We start from the raw sequence: 16,916 nt of genomic DNA, 5'->3' as shown, positions 1-16,916 counted from the left end.
ACAATGTAGAACTCTGCAGTTACAGAGCAATCACCAAAAGTAACTATTGCTGGCAGGCAGCCATGTACTGGAATATGGTTTTTCAAATAGCACACCAAGTGAAGTTTGGATTCAGTAAGAGGCAAATAGGTGGAATCAGGTAGTATAGATACTGCTGAGCCAGTGTCCAACATTAGCTAAATAGAGTGTGGTTTGCCTGAGGGTATGGCGGAAACATTTACAGTGCACTTTATTTATTCTGGAATACGTGCAGTAGTGCTTTTGTCCACACTCAGCACAGTAACATCTGGTATTGTAACTGCATGCACCTGTTGATTGAACTGGCTGCTGTGACATACTTTAGCAAAATGCCCAATATTTTTGCAATGATTGCACTGAGCTACTTTTGCCGGACATCCTGTATAGCTTGCAAGGTGTTGTGGGGATCCACAGCGAGAGCATGCTTTTACTGTATTTTGAATTTGCTGATTCGGTGGTTTTCCATTAGTTTTCCTCTTGTAATCGTTTGTCTGCAGCGATAGTGAACTTTTCTGCAAAGGAGTCACAGCCTGGACTGTGCCTCCTGTATCCATGCTCATTATTTTGGCTTCAGCTGTAGCTGACTCAATCTGAGTAGCAATGGTTATTGCTTTTTCTAGTGTAAGTTTTGGTTCTAGAAGTAAGCGTTCTCTTACATGAAGCATGGTTGTTTTCTCAATGAGCTGGTCTCTAATCATCTCATCTGCCATATTCCCAAAGTCACAAGTTACAGTCGGACTCCTCAGGGAAGCAGTATACTGCATTATAGTCTCCCCTGTTTTCTGCTCACGCTGGCGAAATCTGTAGCGATTAGCTACTACATTCACTTTTGGCACAAAAAGGTTTTTTAATGCAGTGAGTGCAGTCTCCTATTTATCATCTGCAAGGGGAAAAGTGTAAAATATACGCTGCCCTTCTGCTCCAAGGCAGTGGATTAGCAGAGCATGCTTTCTACTTCAGAAATCTCTGTAGCAGGGATTGCAAACAGATAAGTCTCAAACATATGGATCCAGGCAGTAAAAGCAATTGGAGGCTCACCTGGGCGTTGCAGAAAGGGTGTAGGTGGGTTCTGAGGCAGAAGATCCATCCTCGTCGCCAAAATGTTGTAGCAACCAGGCAAGGTAGTAACAAACTTCAACAGGACTTTATTTTTAAAGTGGAAACCTCTTTACCAAGCTGCTGCTGCACCCTCGGTAGCTCTCACTCCACCTCCTCAACTCCCCCCCCCCCCCCCCCCACTTCCTGTTCCTTGTCCTTTCAAAAAGAAAAGGAGTACTTGTGGCACCTTAGAGACTAACCAATTTATTTGAGCATAAGCTTTCGTGAGCTACAGCTCACTTCATCGGATGCATACTGTGGAAAATACAGAAGATGTTTGTTTTTGTACACACAAACCATGAACAAATGGGCGTTTATCACTACAAAAGGTTTTCTCTCCCCCCACCCCACTCTCCTGCTGGTAATAGCTTATCTAAAGTGATCGCTCTCCTTACAATGTGTATGATAATCAAGGTGGGCCATTTCCAGCACAAACCCAGGTTTTCTCCCCCACCCTCCTGCTGGAAATGGCCCACCTTGATTATCATACACATTGTAAGGAGAGTGATCACTTTAGATAAGCTATTACCAGCAGGAGAGTGGGTGGGGGGAGAGAAAACCTTTTGTAGTGATAAACGCCCATTTGTTCATGGTTTGTGTGTACAAAAACAAACATCTTCTGTATTTTCCACAGTATGCATCCGATGAAGTGAGCTGTAGCTCACGAAAGCTTATGCTCAAATAAATTGGTTAGTCTCTAAGGTGCCACAAGTACTCCTTTTCTTTTTGTGAGTACAGACTAACACAGCTGTTACTCTGAAACCTGTCCTTTCAGACTCCCAACAGCCAGTGCTCCCAATACTAATAATTACAAGCAGCATCTAAACACCACACACTGGTTTACTGATTCCCTCTTCAGATTCTGTGAAAATGATTTTATCCCATTAATCATATCAACCACCGTTAGCACAGATAACATAGGAACAGGTGCCTCAGCCTCCACTTCAGTTCAAGCCACATGATTGCTTATCTGGTCTGGTAATATATTGTCTGCACCTGAAGCAAACACAGTGTGGGGAAGAGGTGGGAGTGGCAGAGGAAAGCCTGTGAGTTCTTTGCTACTAAGTAGTAGGGCAGAGTGTCCCTGAAATGGAGCTTCAGGAAGATGTATAGTAATGATATTGTGCTTGTCGTTGCATGGATGTAGTCTGGAAGGCCCATCGTGGGTGGCCAATTGTGTTTTCTGGAAACCTTCATTGCCAAGTCCTCCTGTTTATTTTCAGGGATGACCTTTGGATCACTTTCTTGAGCATTTCTGCAGGCACTTTCTTTACTTGTATTGGCTTCCAGAGTTATTTGAAAGAGCGTCAAGAAGCCACTGATACCAGGCACAGAACTAAGTTATTCATGCTAATGTAACTGCACAGGGGCCTGTACTTAAACTTCACACTTTCAGACTCTCCAATTTGAGCTTCTTATAGGTTTCAACATGGTACCTCTTTATCAGGATGGCCTGTCCTCTGGCCTTGACATATCTGCCCAGAAACTGGTATCAAGAATGATGGTCACAAATTATACCTTAACCAGAAAGCATGTTAAAGGCTTGATTGGATGTGCAATGCTTGTGGATTCATAGCATTGCTTCGGCTGTGGTCCTCGTTTCAAATGCTATCAATCCAGTGCTGGTCTGCACAGTTGCTGATCTCTCAGTAGTGAAACCCTTGCTGTTTTATGTTACCTGTATATGTGGGCATGAACAACCAGTGTTCTGATTCTCCACACATTCTTGTGAAGTATACAGTAACGCAATGTTGTAGGTCTCTCAACAACAAGCAATTTTTTAAAAATATGTTGATGGAAGAAGAGTGAAGAACTACAGATTACTCAGATAAAGCAAGTGGTTAGCCACCCAATTTTGAGAACAAAGGAAAAAGGGATATATACATTTCTCAGATGCACAATCCATGCTCAAGGTGTTGAAGAGCTAGCCTCCCTGCTTCCAGCTTCATTCATACCCCGTCTGTCCATTATGTAACGGACCACTAAAAAGTGACACATGCTGTATCGTGCCAAAGAGTGGCCACACCTTTTTTTTCCTGTGTTTGCATTTGTACCGTGCATTACGGTATGCTTGTTTCACAGTGGTATTATTCATTTATTTCCAATTCTTCCTTTCTCCAACAGTAAGATTAAAAAGGAAATCAATGCCATTATACAGAATGAGCTCACCACCCAGAACACACAGGTCTGTGCCTATAATATGTATTGTACATCTTCAGTGTCTGCATTTCTCAAGTCCACTCCAGAGACAGTGCACCACAAGCATGAATGGAAACACAGAAAGCTAAGGTACTGTAAAATACATCAGAGTCTGCACAACACAGCAGCCAGTTATATTAGCTCAAAGTTGAATACCATGGGCAGTCTTAACAAATGTATCCACTCCTTCCTATAGGCACTGTCCTATGGTCAGACACTGATGATGAAGAATGGTTGCCCCAAGCAAGAAGGGATGATGCAGTAGAGGTTTCTGGATTTATTCTTCTTCTAACGCTATGAAGCATGCTAAACATATTGCCATGTATTTTAGTCAGCTTAGACATCACAAAACAAGTCACTAAAATTCTTGGGACAGATTATAAGGAGAGGCAGAAGCCCTTCTTTGATTTTTTTTTTTTTTTTTTTTTAAATGGCCCGGGTACAGCATAAGGCATCTCTGTACTAAGACAGTCTTTCGTTTTACACTACCTGTTACATCTTCAACAAGTCATTTTTTCTTTTTCAGGAATTACAAACAGGAGTATTTTGAACCAAGTCCCAGCCACAGTTAACCCTATGTATATAAAATTTGATAGTGTTTTTCCAAGGTAAGGATGCTGTAATCATTACAGGAGAACATTGATCTGTGGTGCAGTATCTTACCTCTCATTCAATGCGCTGTACTATTTATTTTCAGAAAACAACTCAAATCATACTGTGGCTGCTACATTCATTGCTGCCTGAGGGCTACACTGAGTATGCACCCCAGCCAAGTAAGTTCACATCTTTTTCTACAAATCTCCATTTGCAGAATGTTCATTAGGGTCGAGGTATCTAAATTTCAGCACTATCTGTGTGTGTTACAGGTCGTCATATCTCAACTCAGTCAAGCTATTGTGACTCCATATGAAGCACCACGTCCGGATGCATGCAAAACTGACATCAAAAGAATTTGTGCAACCATGTAGAGAGTAACCAAGCCAGCCTTCTGAATAGGGAAATCTGCAGCTTGTCGTCTGGTGACCATCTTGAAGAAGGTGCTGCCTGTGATATAGCAAAGCAAGGTTCAGCCAGAGGCATGTAACATACAGTGCTCAATAAATGAATTCAAAAAAGTTGTCTATACTGTTTACCCTTATTTGGGAGCACTAAATCAGACACCAGAAACAAAAGTAATAGGATATAAATACCTAGGTGCAATACATTTTTTCTACTAAATAGAGCCTCCGGGGATCCTGTCACAGTCTTCTGTACAGCACAGACTTAGTTTCAGTTCTGTCACTAATTATAGGGGCTAATGTTTGAAAGGGAAAATGGAAAGAGACTTTCTCATGCTTAGACAAGCACTGCTGCTCAGACAGACAAGTGCTAAATATCCCCTACCAGGGATTTCCCAAGGCCTCAGTCATTGCACAGCGAATAGTTAGTTCTAATCTAGTGATAATAGGAGGGGCTAGGAAAGCACTGTTGATCAAAGACAATTACTTTTACCCCAGCATGAATATCTCTGTATCTCGACATGATGCACAGAGACGTGTGAGCTAGTCAGAGGATTGTTGTGCTGTCTGCAGTATCATACTATACTTCAGTGTGCTACGACAAATTAACTATTTAACAAATTGCTAATGTGGCTCATTCAGCTGCTCTGCCTCCCAGCGTGATGATAAAACAAGTGATTACAGTGTTCTTCCTGCCTGACAGAAATTACTGTAATGTAAATGGAAAACTTTATGCGCTGCACTACAGAATAAACAGAAGCAACAGGATGCTGGAGGGGCAGGGCAGTGTCATATTGCTTGCTGGAGGGATGATTTAGGAGAGCTGTGTATCCATCACCTAAATTCAATATGCAGTTCAACACAGTAATGTCTACAGTAACCTAGCAACGGGACCACACGCCCCTCCTCGAGAAGGAAGCTAAAAAGCTTTTTGAGCACTATCTGGTGTATTGCAAGAGAACTGCAGCATTTTTCATCACCTCCGCATTGCCATCTGGTGTCTTTTCATGGGATGGCAGGAAAATTCTCCAGTTCTGGCAGATCATTTCTTCTCGGGTTTGCAGTGCCTCCAACAGCTCCATTTATATTGCACAAGAGGAACTGCATTCATTTTACCTGTCACTAATATCAGTAGTGTGGAGGGATCTACCAGTGCATTTTCTCTTGTTTTGTGGTAGTGTCTTTGAGGATCATTGTATATTTAAAATAATCATGTTCATCCTCGTGATGCTTTTCTTTCTGGCTCACAACTACTTCATAGAGGTGGTTGTGTCAGAATCCTGGGGACAAACACAAGGAGCTGAGCTTGATTTTCTTCTCAAGTGAGCTTTGCAAACAACTGAAAAGTGTTCCCCATTTGTGGCCTCTTCATGGTGTGCAACAAAGGGTGTTTTCTTTAAGCATGTCGGCTTTCATGCACAAGATACTATCTCTGGGCATTATAGGGCTTAACCACATTTGGCTTCTGTGGGGTTGAACCCAGACCTCTGTGCTGTTAATTAATGTTCACCTGTGTTTTATTTGAGCTGAGTTATGTAGCAACATCCTTAGAATCTTTTACTGAATTTAAAGGTGCTGTGTTCAGACACCCAAACTCTGTAAAATCAGCACGGTTATAAACTAGGCCTAATGGCTTGGGTACAGTCTGCCACCATCAGCACCATCTCCTCATCTGCACAGTAGGGTAGGAAAAACAACCACCTTCTGGTGATCTACGATGTGTTTCGGACAAGAAAATTGTTATTGCAAGATAAAATGGTGCATAATAAAATTACAAAAGCATCTTTTGGCCTAGTGCCCTACATGAAGAAAACCTTTTGTGTTAAGCTGTGAATATTTGTATTTGATTCGGTCGATCAACATTATGGCATCTTGACAAAATGTGTCTTTCTAGGTGTCCGGAGCATGCCTGTTACCATACTCTTTAACCATTAGCTTCTTTGATCAGTAACACAAGCGACAATTCAGTTTTCTGTTTGTGGGGTTTTGTTTTGTCCCTAGCCCCACAAAACCCACATTGCAAAAAAATGTTGTAAACTTGTAGCACTTTCTGGTTTACTGCTGGCTGAATTAGTCATAAATTCTTACAGGATATAAAATCTTCTAAGATGTTGGGGGGGCAGCGTTTTGAATATGTTAAAAGATGCAAATGACTGAAATGCTCAGTTTTGTTTTGTTTTTAACTCAGCAGTACTTATATTTACCCTTCCCTTTCTGTCTTTATAGGTCTACGAGGGCTAATCAATCTTGGGAACACATGTTTTATGAACTGTATTGTCCAAGCACTTACCCACACTCCACTACTGCGAGATTTCTTCCTCTCCGACAGGCACAAATGTGAAATGCAAAGTCCCAGCTCATGTCTGGTCTGTGAAATGTCTACACTTTTTCAGGAGGTGAGTGCTGTTCACCACTACAGCATCACCCTGTAACTTTCCACAACTCTTCTTATGCAGAGAGGCATCATAAATAAATTCTATTGACATTATCAGATGGCAAAATACGTGATAAAAAGGGAATGTGAATTTATTGTCAACGAATAATTGAGTGCAGTCCTGTGGTCCTTATTCAGGTAAAGCGGCCACTGAAGTCATCTGGAGTTGTCTGAGTAAGGACCCAGTGTGAAACCTCGTAAGAGCACTGTTAAAGCTGAGAGTGCATCTTATTTATAAGGTCCAAGGTCTAACTGAGGAATCTGTAACAGGCGGAGAGGAGAGTGAGCGAAACTACAATATGTACCATTGTAGTTTAAGGCACTGGGTTACCTTAGTTAGTGTAAATACTGTAAGGATCTTAATTGTGTGTGTTCTTTCCTTTAAAAACATTTGCTAGCCTCTCCTATACCAAAACACAATAATTGCAGGAGGATAATCGGAAGCAGCCATGTTGGTACAGTATGTACACTGTGTACATGCATAGGCGCCAACTCCATGGGTGCTCTGGGGTTCAAGCACCCACCGAAAAAAGTAGCCAGTGCTCAGCACCCACAGGGCCAGATGAATCTTCTGTGGGCTCCACCCCTGTCCAGCCTCTTCCCCTGAGACCCCTCCCACCGCTTGCATGGGGGGAGGGGGGCACGCAAGGGAGCACCCAGCAGCAAAAACAAAGGCCAGTCCCTTTTTGTACATTACTCTTTCCCTTTGTTCAGCAAGATACCTGGCTTTGCAGTATACCTTTCTGAAGTTTCCACCTCTTCTCTGTAGGCTTTTGCTGCATGATAGACATTGAAAGATTTTTATTTTGTGAGTCACTGTGTTGAAGGTACTTTTGCAGTCTTATTTCTGACTCAGAAATATAAGGCCACATGACAGTATTGTAGGTGACTTTGATTTTAGGTTTTAAGATGAAATTTCTTTATCTGCCCTGTGCTTTTTACCCCTGCATGAGAGACCTGCCTTCATGGTAAGCAAAAGAAATGCTCATAACTGTTCTTTCCTTGGTTAAAAATGTAGTTTATGCTGTTACAAGGTAGGTGCATGTTGCTTCGAAATAATGTCCGTAGGCAGAGTGTATTTTAGTATCTGTTTATATTTCATGGCATAAAAGTCCCGGCACACCTAAAATCTACTTACTGCTATTCAGTAGGTTTCAGTTCGCCAAGGATCACTCTCCTGTTTATTGTAGATCAGTCAGTCTTGTGTGGGGAAGTGAAGTAGCCTTTTTTTTTTTTTTAGTGTTCTACTAGGGGGTGATTAGTTTCTGAAATAGTGCTTAACGCTTATATACACCAGTTTACACTTTCAAAGTGCTTTACAAACATTACTTACATATTAAACTTCCTGTATGTGGGTTCATTTCCTATTTACTACTGAGGATGCTGGACTAGAGGTGGGAGGGGAGGAAGGGAAGGGAAGTGTGCTCCTGTAGGTAGCAGCTAGAGGATAATTCACACTAGATGTGGTAAATCAGAATAGCAAGGGCAGGGGATACCACTCTACATAGGTAAGTATTCCAGGCACTGCGTGGAAATAGCCTATAGAAATTGGTATCTGTTTGATTGTAAAAAGCCAAGTATATAGGTACTAATCTCATCTACAGTCATCTCGATGTGCCTTCATCAGATTGATATATAAACATTATGTCATCCCATTGGCTTGTAATAATTTGGATGGTCTGTTAGCACTACCATCCTTTTAAAAAAGGGTGGGTGGAGAAGGGGGAAATTACTACCATGTCATGAATTGGGGGTGAGGTTGCAAAAGCTGCCTGGGGAGCTGGGGGATGGTGATTTATTATTTGTGTTGGTGTAGTGTATAGGAGCTCCATTCATGGAGCTGGACCCCATTGTGCTAGGCATTGTACAAACCCAGAACAAAAGAACTGTCCCCAGTCCTAAAGAGGATTTAAGTGCACAACTTGCATTAATTTCAGTTTGGATTATGCTTCTAAATTCCACAGACAGTTTTGAAAATTTCAGCCTACATTTTCCTCCAATCAAAATCCATACCTGTGTTTTCACCAATTCTTGTGTAATTCCTGTTGTGAGACTTATGATACCATGAACGAGTATAGAATTTCAGCTGTTTAAAATACCAGATTGTAGAGACAGGACTGCAGTGATCTGTGTCCATCTTTATACGTCATGTTGAGATATTTAGCTTATTGTAAGAGTCTAATGTTAGGGAGGGATACTGTAAGTGATATGGGAGAGAGAATTACCACACAACTACCACAATTACCTAGAAGTAAAAATTTTAACACCCAGTCCGTCAGAAGCAAAACTGTGCTGTTGATTACCCAACTCCAGAATATTTCCTCCTGTCTGTAAATAGTAAATATTATAGTATTGGCTACATTTGATAAATCTCTCAGCATTTTTGTTAGAAGTCCCCTTTTCCCCATGGGAGCATTTTGAATTTCTGCACACGCACATTTCCATCTAATGTCTTATAATTACGCACTAAACTGCTTATCTCCAGTCCCCTCACTAATTATACAGAAAGGAGCCCTCTTGTTGCATTTCCAGTGATCAGGGAGGGCTAACCAATAGAGATTCAGTGGTGTGACTCTTATGAAGGAATCTTTTGTAATTTAATTACTAGGGCAACTGCAGTTCAAATTCTGTCTCTGGTTTTCAGTGTGATCTGGTTTTTACCTGGCTTTCCCTCGGGGTTAATTGATGTAGTTGTCTCAAGCCATCTTATTAAATGTCAGATAATCAGGGCAAGGGTTAATTTTATCGCTCCTCCACCCCCCTTTCCTGAAGGCATGATCTTATCCAAATGGAATGCCAGGGACTCTAGTGAGAGCATGCAAATAAATTCAGCTTAGAAAACTTAAAAAAAAGTGAGATCTGCAATTTGAAAATCAGGGTGATTTTTGCCCATTGTGATCCATAAAGAAATAATGTTGTTCTGCTTTCCAGCTTAGGATCAGTTGCGTAGGTTGTACCAGTGGTTTCTCCATGATAAATGTCCACTGCATTTGCATGTTTGGAAGTGACAGGTTCCTTCTGGTTGAAATAGATTGATGGTGAGCAATGAAGGTGTCAGTTGTTTGTCACTGCTTACATCAGGGGAATAGTTCTTTCCCTATAAATTCACTAGTTGCAGCTTTGCAAATATTTCAGCATCACATTTCTGGTGTTTGTTTTTAAAATGTATAATTGTATTTATTAACTTTTTAGCTCATGCAGTTTACCTCTCAGTGAAATAATAATGTAATGAAGCCAGTTGTACTGCATAGCAGGGAGAATAAAAAGGATTTGGGAATGGTCAGTATAGTTGAAACTGGATTTAAAAAAAATCAAGACTGAAAATATATAGAATCCGTTAATTGAGCTAGTTAGCTTAATGGCTTTTCACTTTTATTTACTTTTGGTTTACCAATGAAAATGAGTTCAGTGATGGTCTAGTCCCTAAGGGATATTTATTCACTTTACAGGATGACCTTACGATGTGGCACGATTAGCAGGGTGTCTCTCCGCCTACTATGTGACTGGAATAGCAGGAGCACCTGGGGATATTGCAGATTGTGGTGCATGCACTCACACAAAGTAAAGAACAAAGCCTTCTCTTGTCATTACCCACCCCTGTGAGTCTGCAAAAGAATACAGTACAACTAGGTAGGGAGGGTTTAGAAACCGAGATGCACAGGAAAAAGGAGAATGAGAAGATTTATTACTTTAATGTCTAAGATGTTAGGCCTTGTTGAAATGGTTTGCGTAGAAAATAAAAGTAAGTAAATTTTGGCTGAAACCTGCACAAAGGGAAGAAAAAGTACCTGAAGGCCTTTATGCTAAACATCACAGACTGAGGCTTTACTGGGCACATACAGTATTGTCCTCTATTTGAGAGTCTAGGCAACGTTTATATAAAGTCAAGAGTTAAAGAAAAGTAGAAAGAAGAAATTGTGGGAATTAATACCACCTGCTCAGCAAAGAATCTGTGTAGATTTATACAGCAGAAACGGCTCACAATCCTTAAAGTTCCATACACAGTAAAGTTCCGTGGAACTTGTGCCCATTCGTAAACCATAATAAATTATTGCATCTGAAACAGGTATAGAATTTATATCTGTGCTTGTGAAATTGGGATCTTCCAAGTTACATGAAACATTACTGAGTGTTAAGGGACCTAGGATAGATATTTGTATTAGAAGCCAAAATATATTCTTCCCCCATCCTCCACTGTAGACTTCCTGTCTATTTAAGGTTATTAAGTTGAAAAATAATTCATAAGTGAAACTTTTAATTTTTCCAGTTGGAATGGAGTCCAAAACAGGAATTAGGCCTAAAAGAACTCTTTACTTGCAGAAAGAATGTTAATTTGGTATATATGCAAGATTGCTCAAGTAGTTTTGTTTATTCCCATAGCTGGAACACCTCCTCCATACATCCATTTTTGATGGGAGAAGAGCATCCCCGCAGTGGTATAGCCTGTGGGGTCTTACCTGTTCTAGCTCTGTCTGATGAGTCGAGGTTGCTGTATATTGCTGCTGAGTACTAATTGTGTAAAAACATGTATGATGAAATCTAGAAATCCCATATACATTACTGCTAGAGGTAGCCATGAGCCAGTATAAAAATACTAGGGCAGGGCATATTTAAACATGGAGACCTCAGCCCACGAACAGTTGGAAGAAATAGATGTCTCTGTTAAGGATTGTGCACTTCTACCCCTTGAGTTGAGGTCTGTGGAAAGCCCACAATACACATCGCTGAGACCCCCAAAGTGTTCGCCAATAAAACTGGGGAAGACCAGACTTGACATTCTTGATATTTCAAAGCGAATAAATGAGCAGATTTTTGAAGGTTTTTGGAAAAAATGTACAATCTTTTAGGCTGTTTTATACATCACAAAGAGGCAAAAAAGCCATAACCTAGCATTTTTGTTAGTCACCTTCAAAAGTGCAGAAGAAATCAGTGTGTGCTTATAAGCATGCCTTGTACCTGGTATGCTCTGTTAGCTCTTTGTAGTGTCTGAGCTCTAGAACTAAATGCCTGCATATGTTTGTATGCAGCAAATTCACTTTTCCGTGTTCTGCTTTACAGTAGAGTCTCCTGAAATACTTAGAGCACTAGAGAAGCTTACAGTAGTTATAATTAAAAATCAGTAATGACAAAACTTTAAAATACCAAGTATTAAATATACAATAGTACTAACACTTTAAATATTTGATTGAACATTTTTTTTTTAGTAGTTTTCCCCTAGTGAGATTCTTTTAGTCCTTAGATATAAGCACACAAATTATATTCCAATGAGCTCAAGGTTTAGAAGCACAACTGTGTTTCTATTTCTCAACATGGAGCGGGACACAGTGGTCTTTGTAGGTTGAAGAACGATTCAGTTAACATGGGGACAACACTTTGTCACTTGCATCGACTTTTTTTGATAAGCACACTATAAAATTAGAAAAATATATATTTTATATATTTACCACAGTTGAAGATGCAATTAGTCTGATCCTTCTAGGATCTATATTGGCATTGGTTGATTTGTTTCTGTTTCAAAAAGGTAATGTGCCTATAGAATTGCTCTTACATTGGTAGTCTGTAAGCATAGGTGCTGGAACTAGATGTCCGGGGAGGTGCTGCCGCACTCCCCGGCTTGAAGTAGGGTGACCATGTTTCCCTGTGCTGAATATGGGGCACCTGGTAAAATTACTCATTTTCAGGCTTGTTCAACAGCAATCAGTCCGAACTATGCAGTACAAACATTCAAATTAACATCAAGTTGACTGAGTCCCTGTTAAAAAGAAATACTGCGTAGTTGGATTCTTTTTATTTACCTTCTTATCTTTAAGGCTTATGGGCTCACACAGGGAGGGGTGACACACATGCTCCTACCTCCCTACACACACGCACTCCCCTACTTCTCTCACATGGGGGGGGCGGGGGTGACGGACCTACCCAACCCTCCCTGCCTGGTGCTCTTCGCCCTCCATTCCTGGCTGGGCCCCCATGACTGACCCGCCTCTCCTGGTACCTGGCGCCGCATCTTCCCGAGGTAGCTCATGGTGGGGAGCATGCAGGATCACATGCCCCCCTCCCCAGATTTCTGCCAGGATTCACACCAGAATGTGGCCAGCAGCAGCCTTTTGGCACTGTGTGGGAGGGAAGGGACAGGAGCTGCTTTCAGCTGCAGGGGAGGAGGGGGGTGAGGGGTGGGGAAGGGATGACTTGGCTTGTGTCTTTTCAGAGCTTTTCTCCTATTCCCCCTCCCCCCCCCCCCCGCAGCATATGGTTGGAAGCAGCTTGTCCCTTCCTGCCCGCACAGTGCTGAAAGGCAGCTAACACCTCCAGGCTGTTGTTGGCCACCTACATTACCCAGCCACCTCCAGCTCAAGTGTGGGCAGGAAGGGGTTAAGCCCTAAGGTTGTGTTGTGCACCAGGGCCCAGGGAACCTGACTGCAGGGGCTTCAACGAACTCCGCCAGAGAGGTGGCTCAGCAGGGGAGGGTGCCTAGGGGATGGAGCAGCCCCGCGCTCCCTGGAGGCAGGACCCAGAGGGTCGGGGTGGGTGAAGAGGGTGCTAAGCCCCTGCCCCAGAGGCTGCTGTGGAGCCTGCAGGTTCGGGACAGGAACAGTCTGAAAATCACTCACCGACCACCACTCCAGAGCTTAGCTGGGGGGCGAAGTGTTCCCCGTGCCAGGGCTGTGTGGGGTTTAGGCTCATGTGCCCAGGCCGGAGGGTTTTCCCGGGGCACCAGCGCAGCCATAGGAGAAGGTGAGCCAGGCTGTTGGTGAGCTGAGTGCTCCAACCGGGGGCTGGTTCTCTGCACAGCTCTGGGAGCGGGACATGCCCCGCCGGGTGGGCTATGGAGGAGCAGCAGGACTTGGGGGGCGAAGGGGCAAAGCAGGGAGAGGAAAGCGGGAGGGGGAGCACGTAAAGGGCTGATGGGTGGGTAGCAGAGGCGACACATAACTGGCCACCGTCTGGCGCCTGGCTGCATTCACCAGCCACCACAGCATGTAGCCAGTGCCAGCCAGAAACAGGATGGGGGGCGGGGCCTTGCTGGCTGAGAACTAGCAGGCAGCAGGGGCTGCACTGACTGATCAGCAGGGGGAGCGGCCAGCCCCACACGCTGTATCTTTGCCCCGCCACCAGCCTTGCACACCCACCCCCATTGTCAGCCACTGGAGCCCCCCCACTCACTGCTAGTGGGTGGGCGGCTGGCGAGCAGGGATCTTGCCAGCAACAGGACCCGCTAGTAATGGTAGGGGAGGACGACAGAAAATTCGGGACAATTTGCCCATTTTTAAGAAAAAATCAGGACACCTGTAGGAGGGCTTAAAAATGGGACATCTGGTCACCCTGGCTTGAAGTGGTTTCCATTATATACAGGATTTACAGTTTGGTTCAATAGCTTTCAGCACCCCCACTATACAAATTGTTCCAGCATCCTTGTCTGTAAGTAGTAAAAATTTGCTAAGTAAAAAGGCATAGGGACTATTACTAAATATGATATGAGTGAAGCTTTTGTACTGTATATTTAACAGTACTGTGATTGGGTGTGTTTCCAGTTTCCATATGGTAATAGCCAATAATTTGATAGTTTCTTTTAGATTCCTTTCATCCTAATGAAGCACTAAAGAATGTAAAATCTGCTGGCAGGTCTAGTATCTGCCGTGGAGTAATTATGGAGAGTGCTCTTGGTTAAAATGACCAGAGAGCTCTGAGACTAATTGCAAGGAGTGACAGAACAGAGACGTTTTATTGCTGCAGTTTCCTGAATAATGTTGAGCAGTAGCTGCATCAGCAGATTTCAATTACCGCTCCAGTCTCCTGGTGTCATTCTTGTTGGCATCAGAGTTACCTATTGATCCTTTTATTTATAGAAGGGTTTTTTGCATTGTTGGGCTGCAGCAGTATAGTTTCTTGTTGAGAAAATAGGGGCTTATAGAAGAAGAGAACTTTATTTGCAGAGAAATTTGACAAAAGACTACAGAGCTTTATACAGAAATGAGGATTAGTGAAAAAATAATCTTGACTACTTTTCACCTACAGCTAACCCCAAAAGAGACTGTACAATTCCTCTAGCCAGCTTTGCAGCAGAGTTTTTGCAATTTTACTGGTGTGAAAAAGCTCACAGGAAAAGCGCAAAGAGAAACCCAGAAATAATGATTAAAAAAAACTTTTCTAGTGAAGTAACCCACATTGCTACTTTTTTTTTTCAATCCGCTGCATATTCTTTTCTATGTGATGGAAGAGTTTTATTGGAAAATATACCTCAAACATAAACAGTAGTGTCACTTATGAGGTCTTGTCAACAGTTAGCATGGCCTAGCAGGGCACCCTTGCTGGAGAACGTTTCTTCAAAGGGCAGGGGAGGTCCAATGATATATTTTTCACTTGTTTGAAATGAAATGTCACTTCAGTTAGTAAATTTGAAATTGAACTTTTATATTTACAGGAGGAACTCTTGACACAGAGATTGTCTACATGGGGAAATTTACCAGCACAACTATGCCGCTATAATTAGCAGTATAGTTATACCGGTGTAACTTCCCATGTGGACACTGTTACTCAGGAATAAAAATGCCCTTTTCTGGTTTAGCTTATGTTGCTTTGACATACTGGTATGTATATCCCAGTAAATTTCCCCATATGTACAAACCTTTAGTGTGTGGTGGCCACTACTCACCAGCAATTACCATATATTGGTGTCTAGGGGTAGTTAATAGTAAACATTGATATTTTTTTTTCCCAGTGGCCTCTACTGTTGTGTTTTTTCCTAATTCTGTACAAGTGTATAATGTACAAATATGCTTGTTGACTCCTTAAATGTGTGGGTATGTCTTCAATCTAGAGCAAATACATTTTTAGAGATTCCAGCATGCTGTCCAGAGTAAGCAGATTTGAGTACTGCTCATTTCTGTCCTCAATATGACATTACTCATAATGCAGGCTGATCACCACAAAACCAGGAAGCTGCAAGAATGAAAACTATAAAAGGTGCCTATAACTTAAATAAATGTGTCCAGTGTGTTCTGTTCCCAAACCACTCACTTGGAGGATCTGTTTAAAAAAAAAACAACAAAAAACAAACAAACCTGAACATCTCAGTGTAAGACTGTCAAAACTGTGGCATATAACTTCAGTTCTCTAATTCCAGTCACTAACTTCTTTTATGGCTGAATGCACAGAGACCATGTATCACGTTAACCATCATGTCCTTTTCTTTGCTTTGAGCAGTTTTACTCTGGGCACCGATCTCCTCACATTCCATATAGGTTATTGCACCTGGTATGGACGCACGCACGGCATTTAGCAGGGTACGAGCAACAGGATGCACACGAGTTCCTCATTGCTGCATTAGATGTGCTACACAGACACTGCAAAGGTAAGGCTTGTACTAGCACGTCCATGAGCAAGGAATAGTGAATCAAAAAAAGTTAGAGATCTCTTCTTAAGTGGGGCAAATGGGCTTCCAATACAATATTCTCCCTATTTAGCGAGTTCCTTTTTAAATGTGTTTTTGCCTTTCTCTCATACATCTATCAAACAGACACTTCCTCCTGCCAAAATACCCACATTTAGAGAGAGAGAGAGAGAGTACGTATTGGTTTGAGTCACAAGCTTGCCCTTTTCTTATTGGTTATGTGAGTCAGTATCTTGTAATTTAAATTGCCATCCAAATTCTATTTATATTTGAGGTATTTTAAATTCTTATTCAATGCATCAGTAAGGTACTGACTAAACACACAAAAGGAGGCAAAGTAAGTGTCCAAGACTGTTTTGCTTAAATATTACAGTACTGTATTTGTGATACACAACATCTTAACAGCACTATGAATGAAAGACCAAATGGAACCCTTACCTCAAAATCCATTCAGTCTTGAGACCTTGTCTCTCAGCCTTAATAATATTGTTATAAAGTAGCCAATTCTATTTACAGTAGAAGTGTTCATTAGCACATTTTTAAAGCTGAACTAACAAGATTTTAAGAAAGGTTTAAGGTACAGAATCTATGAATTGAAGAGAATATACTGTATATGTAACCTTGTTTGTCTGACCCACGGTTAGCTGAACTAGTTATTTGATGTGCATAAAGGGAATTGATACTCCATAAGTCTATATTTATTATCTTGTCACTCATTTTATTTAGATACATGAGGTGGTGTTGTACTTAAAAGAATCTGCTGCTTTAAATGTTAGATGCT

At 41.9% G+C, this 16,916-nt stretch overlaps 1 protein-coding gene across 5 annotated transcripts in view; it reads left to right on the top strand.

Moving 5' to 3' along the window:
- The window catches only part of USP22 (ubiquitin specific peptidase 22), a 195,256-nt gene that overhangs the window by 155,029 nt on the left and 23,311 nt on the right, over positions 1-16,916 (top strand). For all 5 annotated transcript variants that reach the window (XM_073361871.2, XM_073361872.2, XM_073361868.2 and 2 more), the window contains 2 exons: positions 6,540-6,709; positions 15,949-16,096. In XM_073361871.2, the coding sequence (XP_073217972.1) occupies positions 6,540-6,709; positions 15,949-16,096 (318 nt within the window). The remainder of the gene's footprint in view (positions 1-6,539; positions 6,710-15,948; positions 16,097-16,916) is intronic.

The sequence above is a fragment of the Lepidochelys kempii genome, chromosome 10 (genome assembly GCF_965140285.1).
Source record: "Lepidochelys kempii isolate rLepKem1 chromosome 10, rLepKem1.hap1, whole genome shotgun sequence".
Classification (NCBI taxonomy): Eukaryota; Metazoa; Chordata; order Testudines; family Cheloniidae; genus Lepidochelys; species Lepidochelys kempii.
Note: the sequence above shows the minus strand (reverse complement) of the source record. Positions and strands in the feature narration are given on the sequence as shown.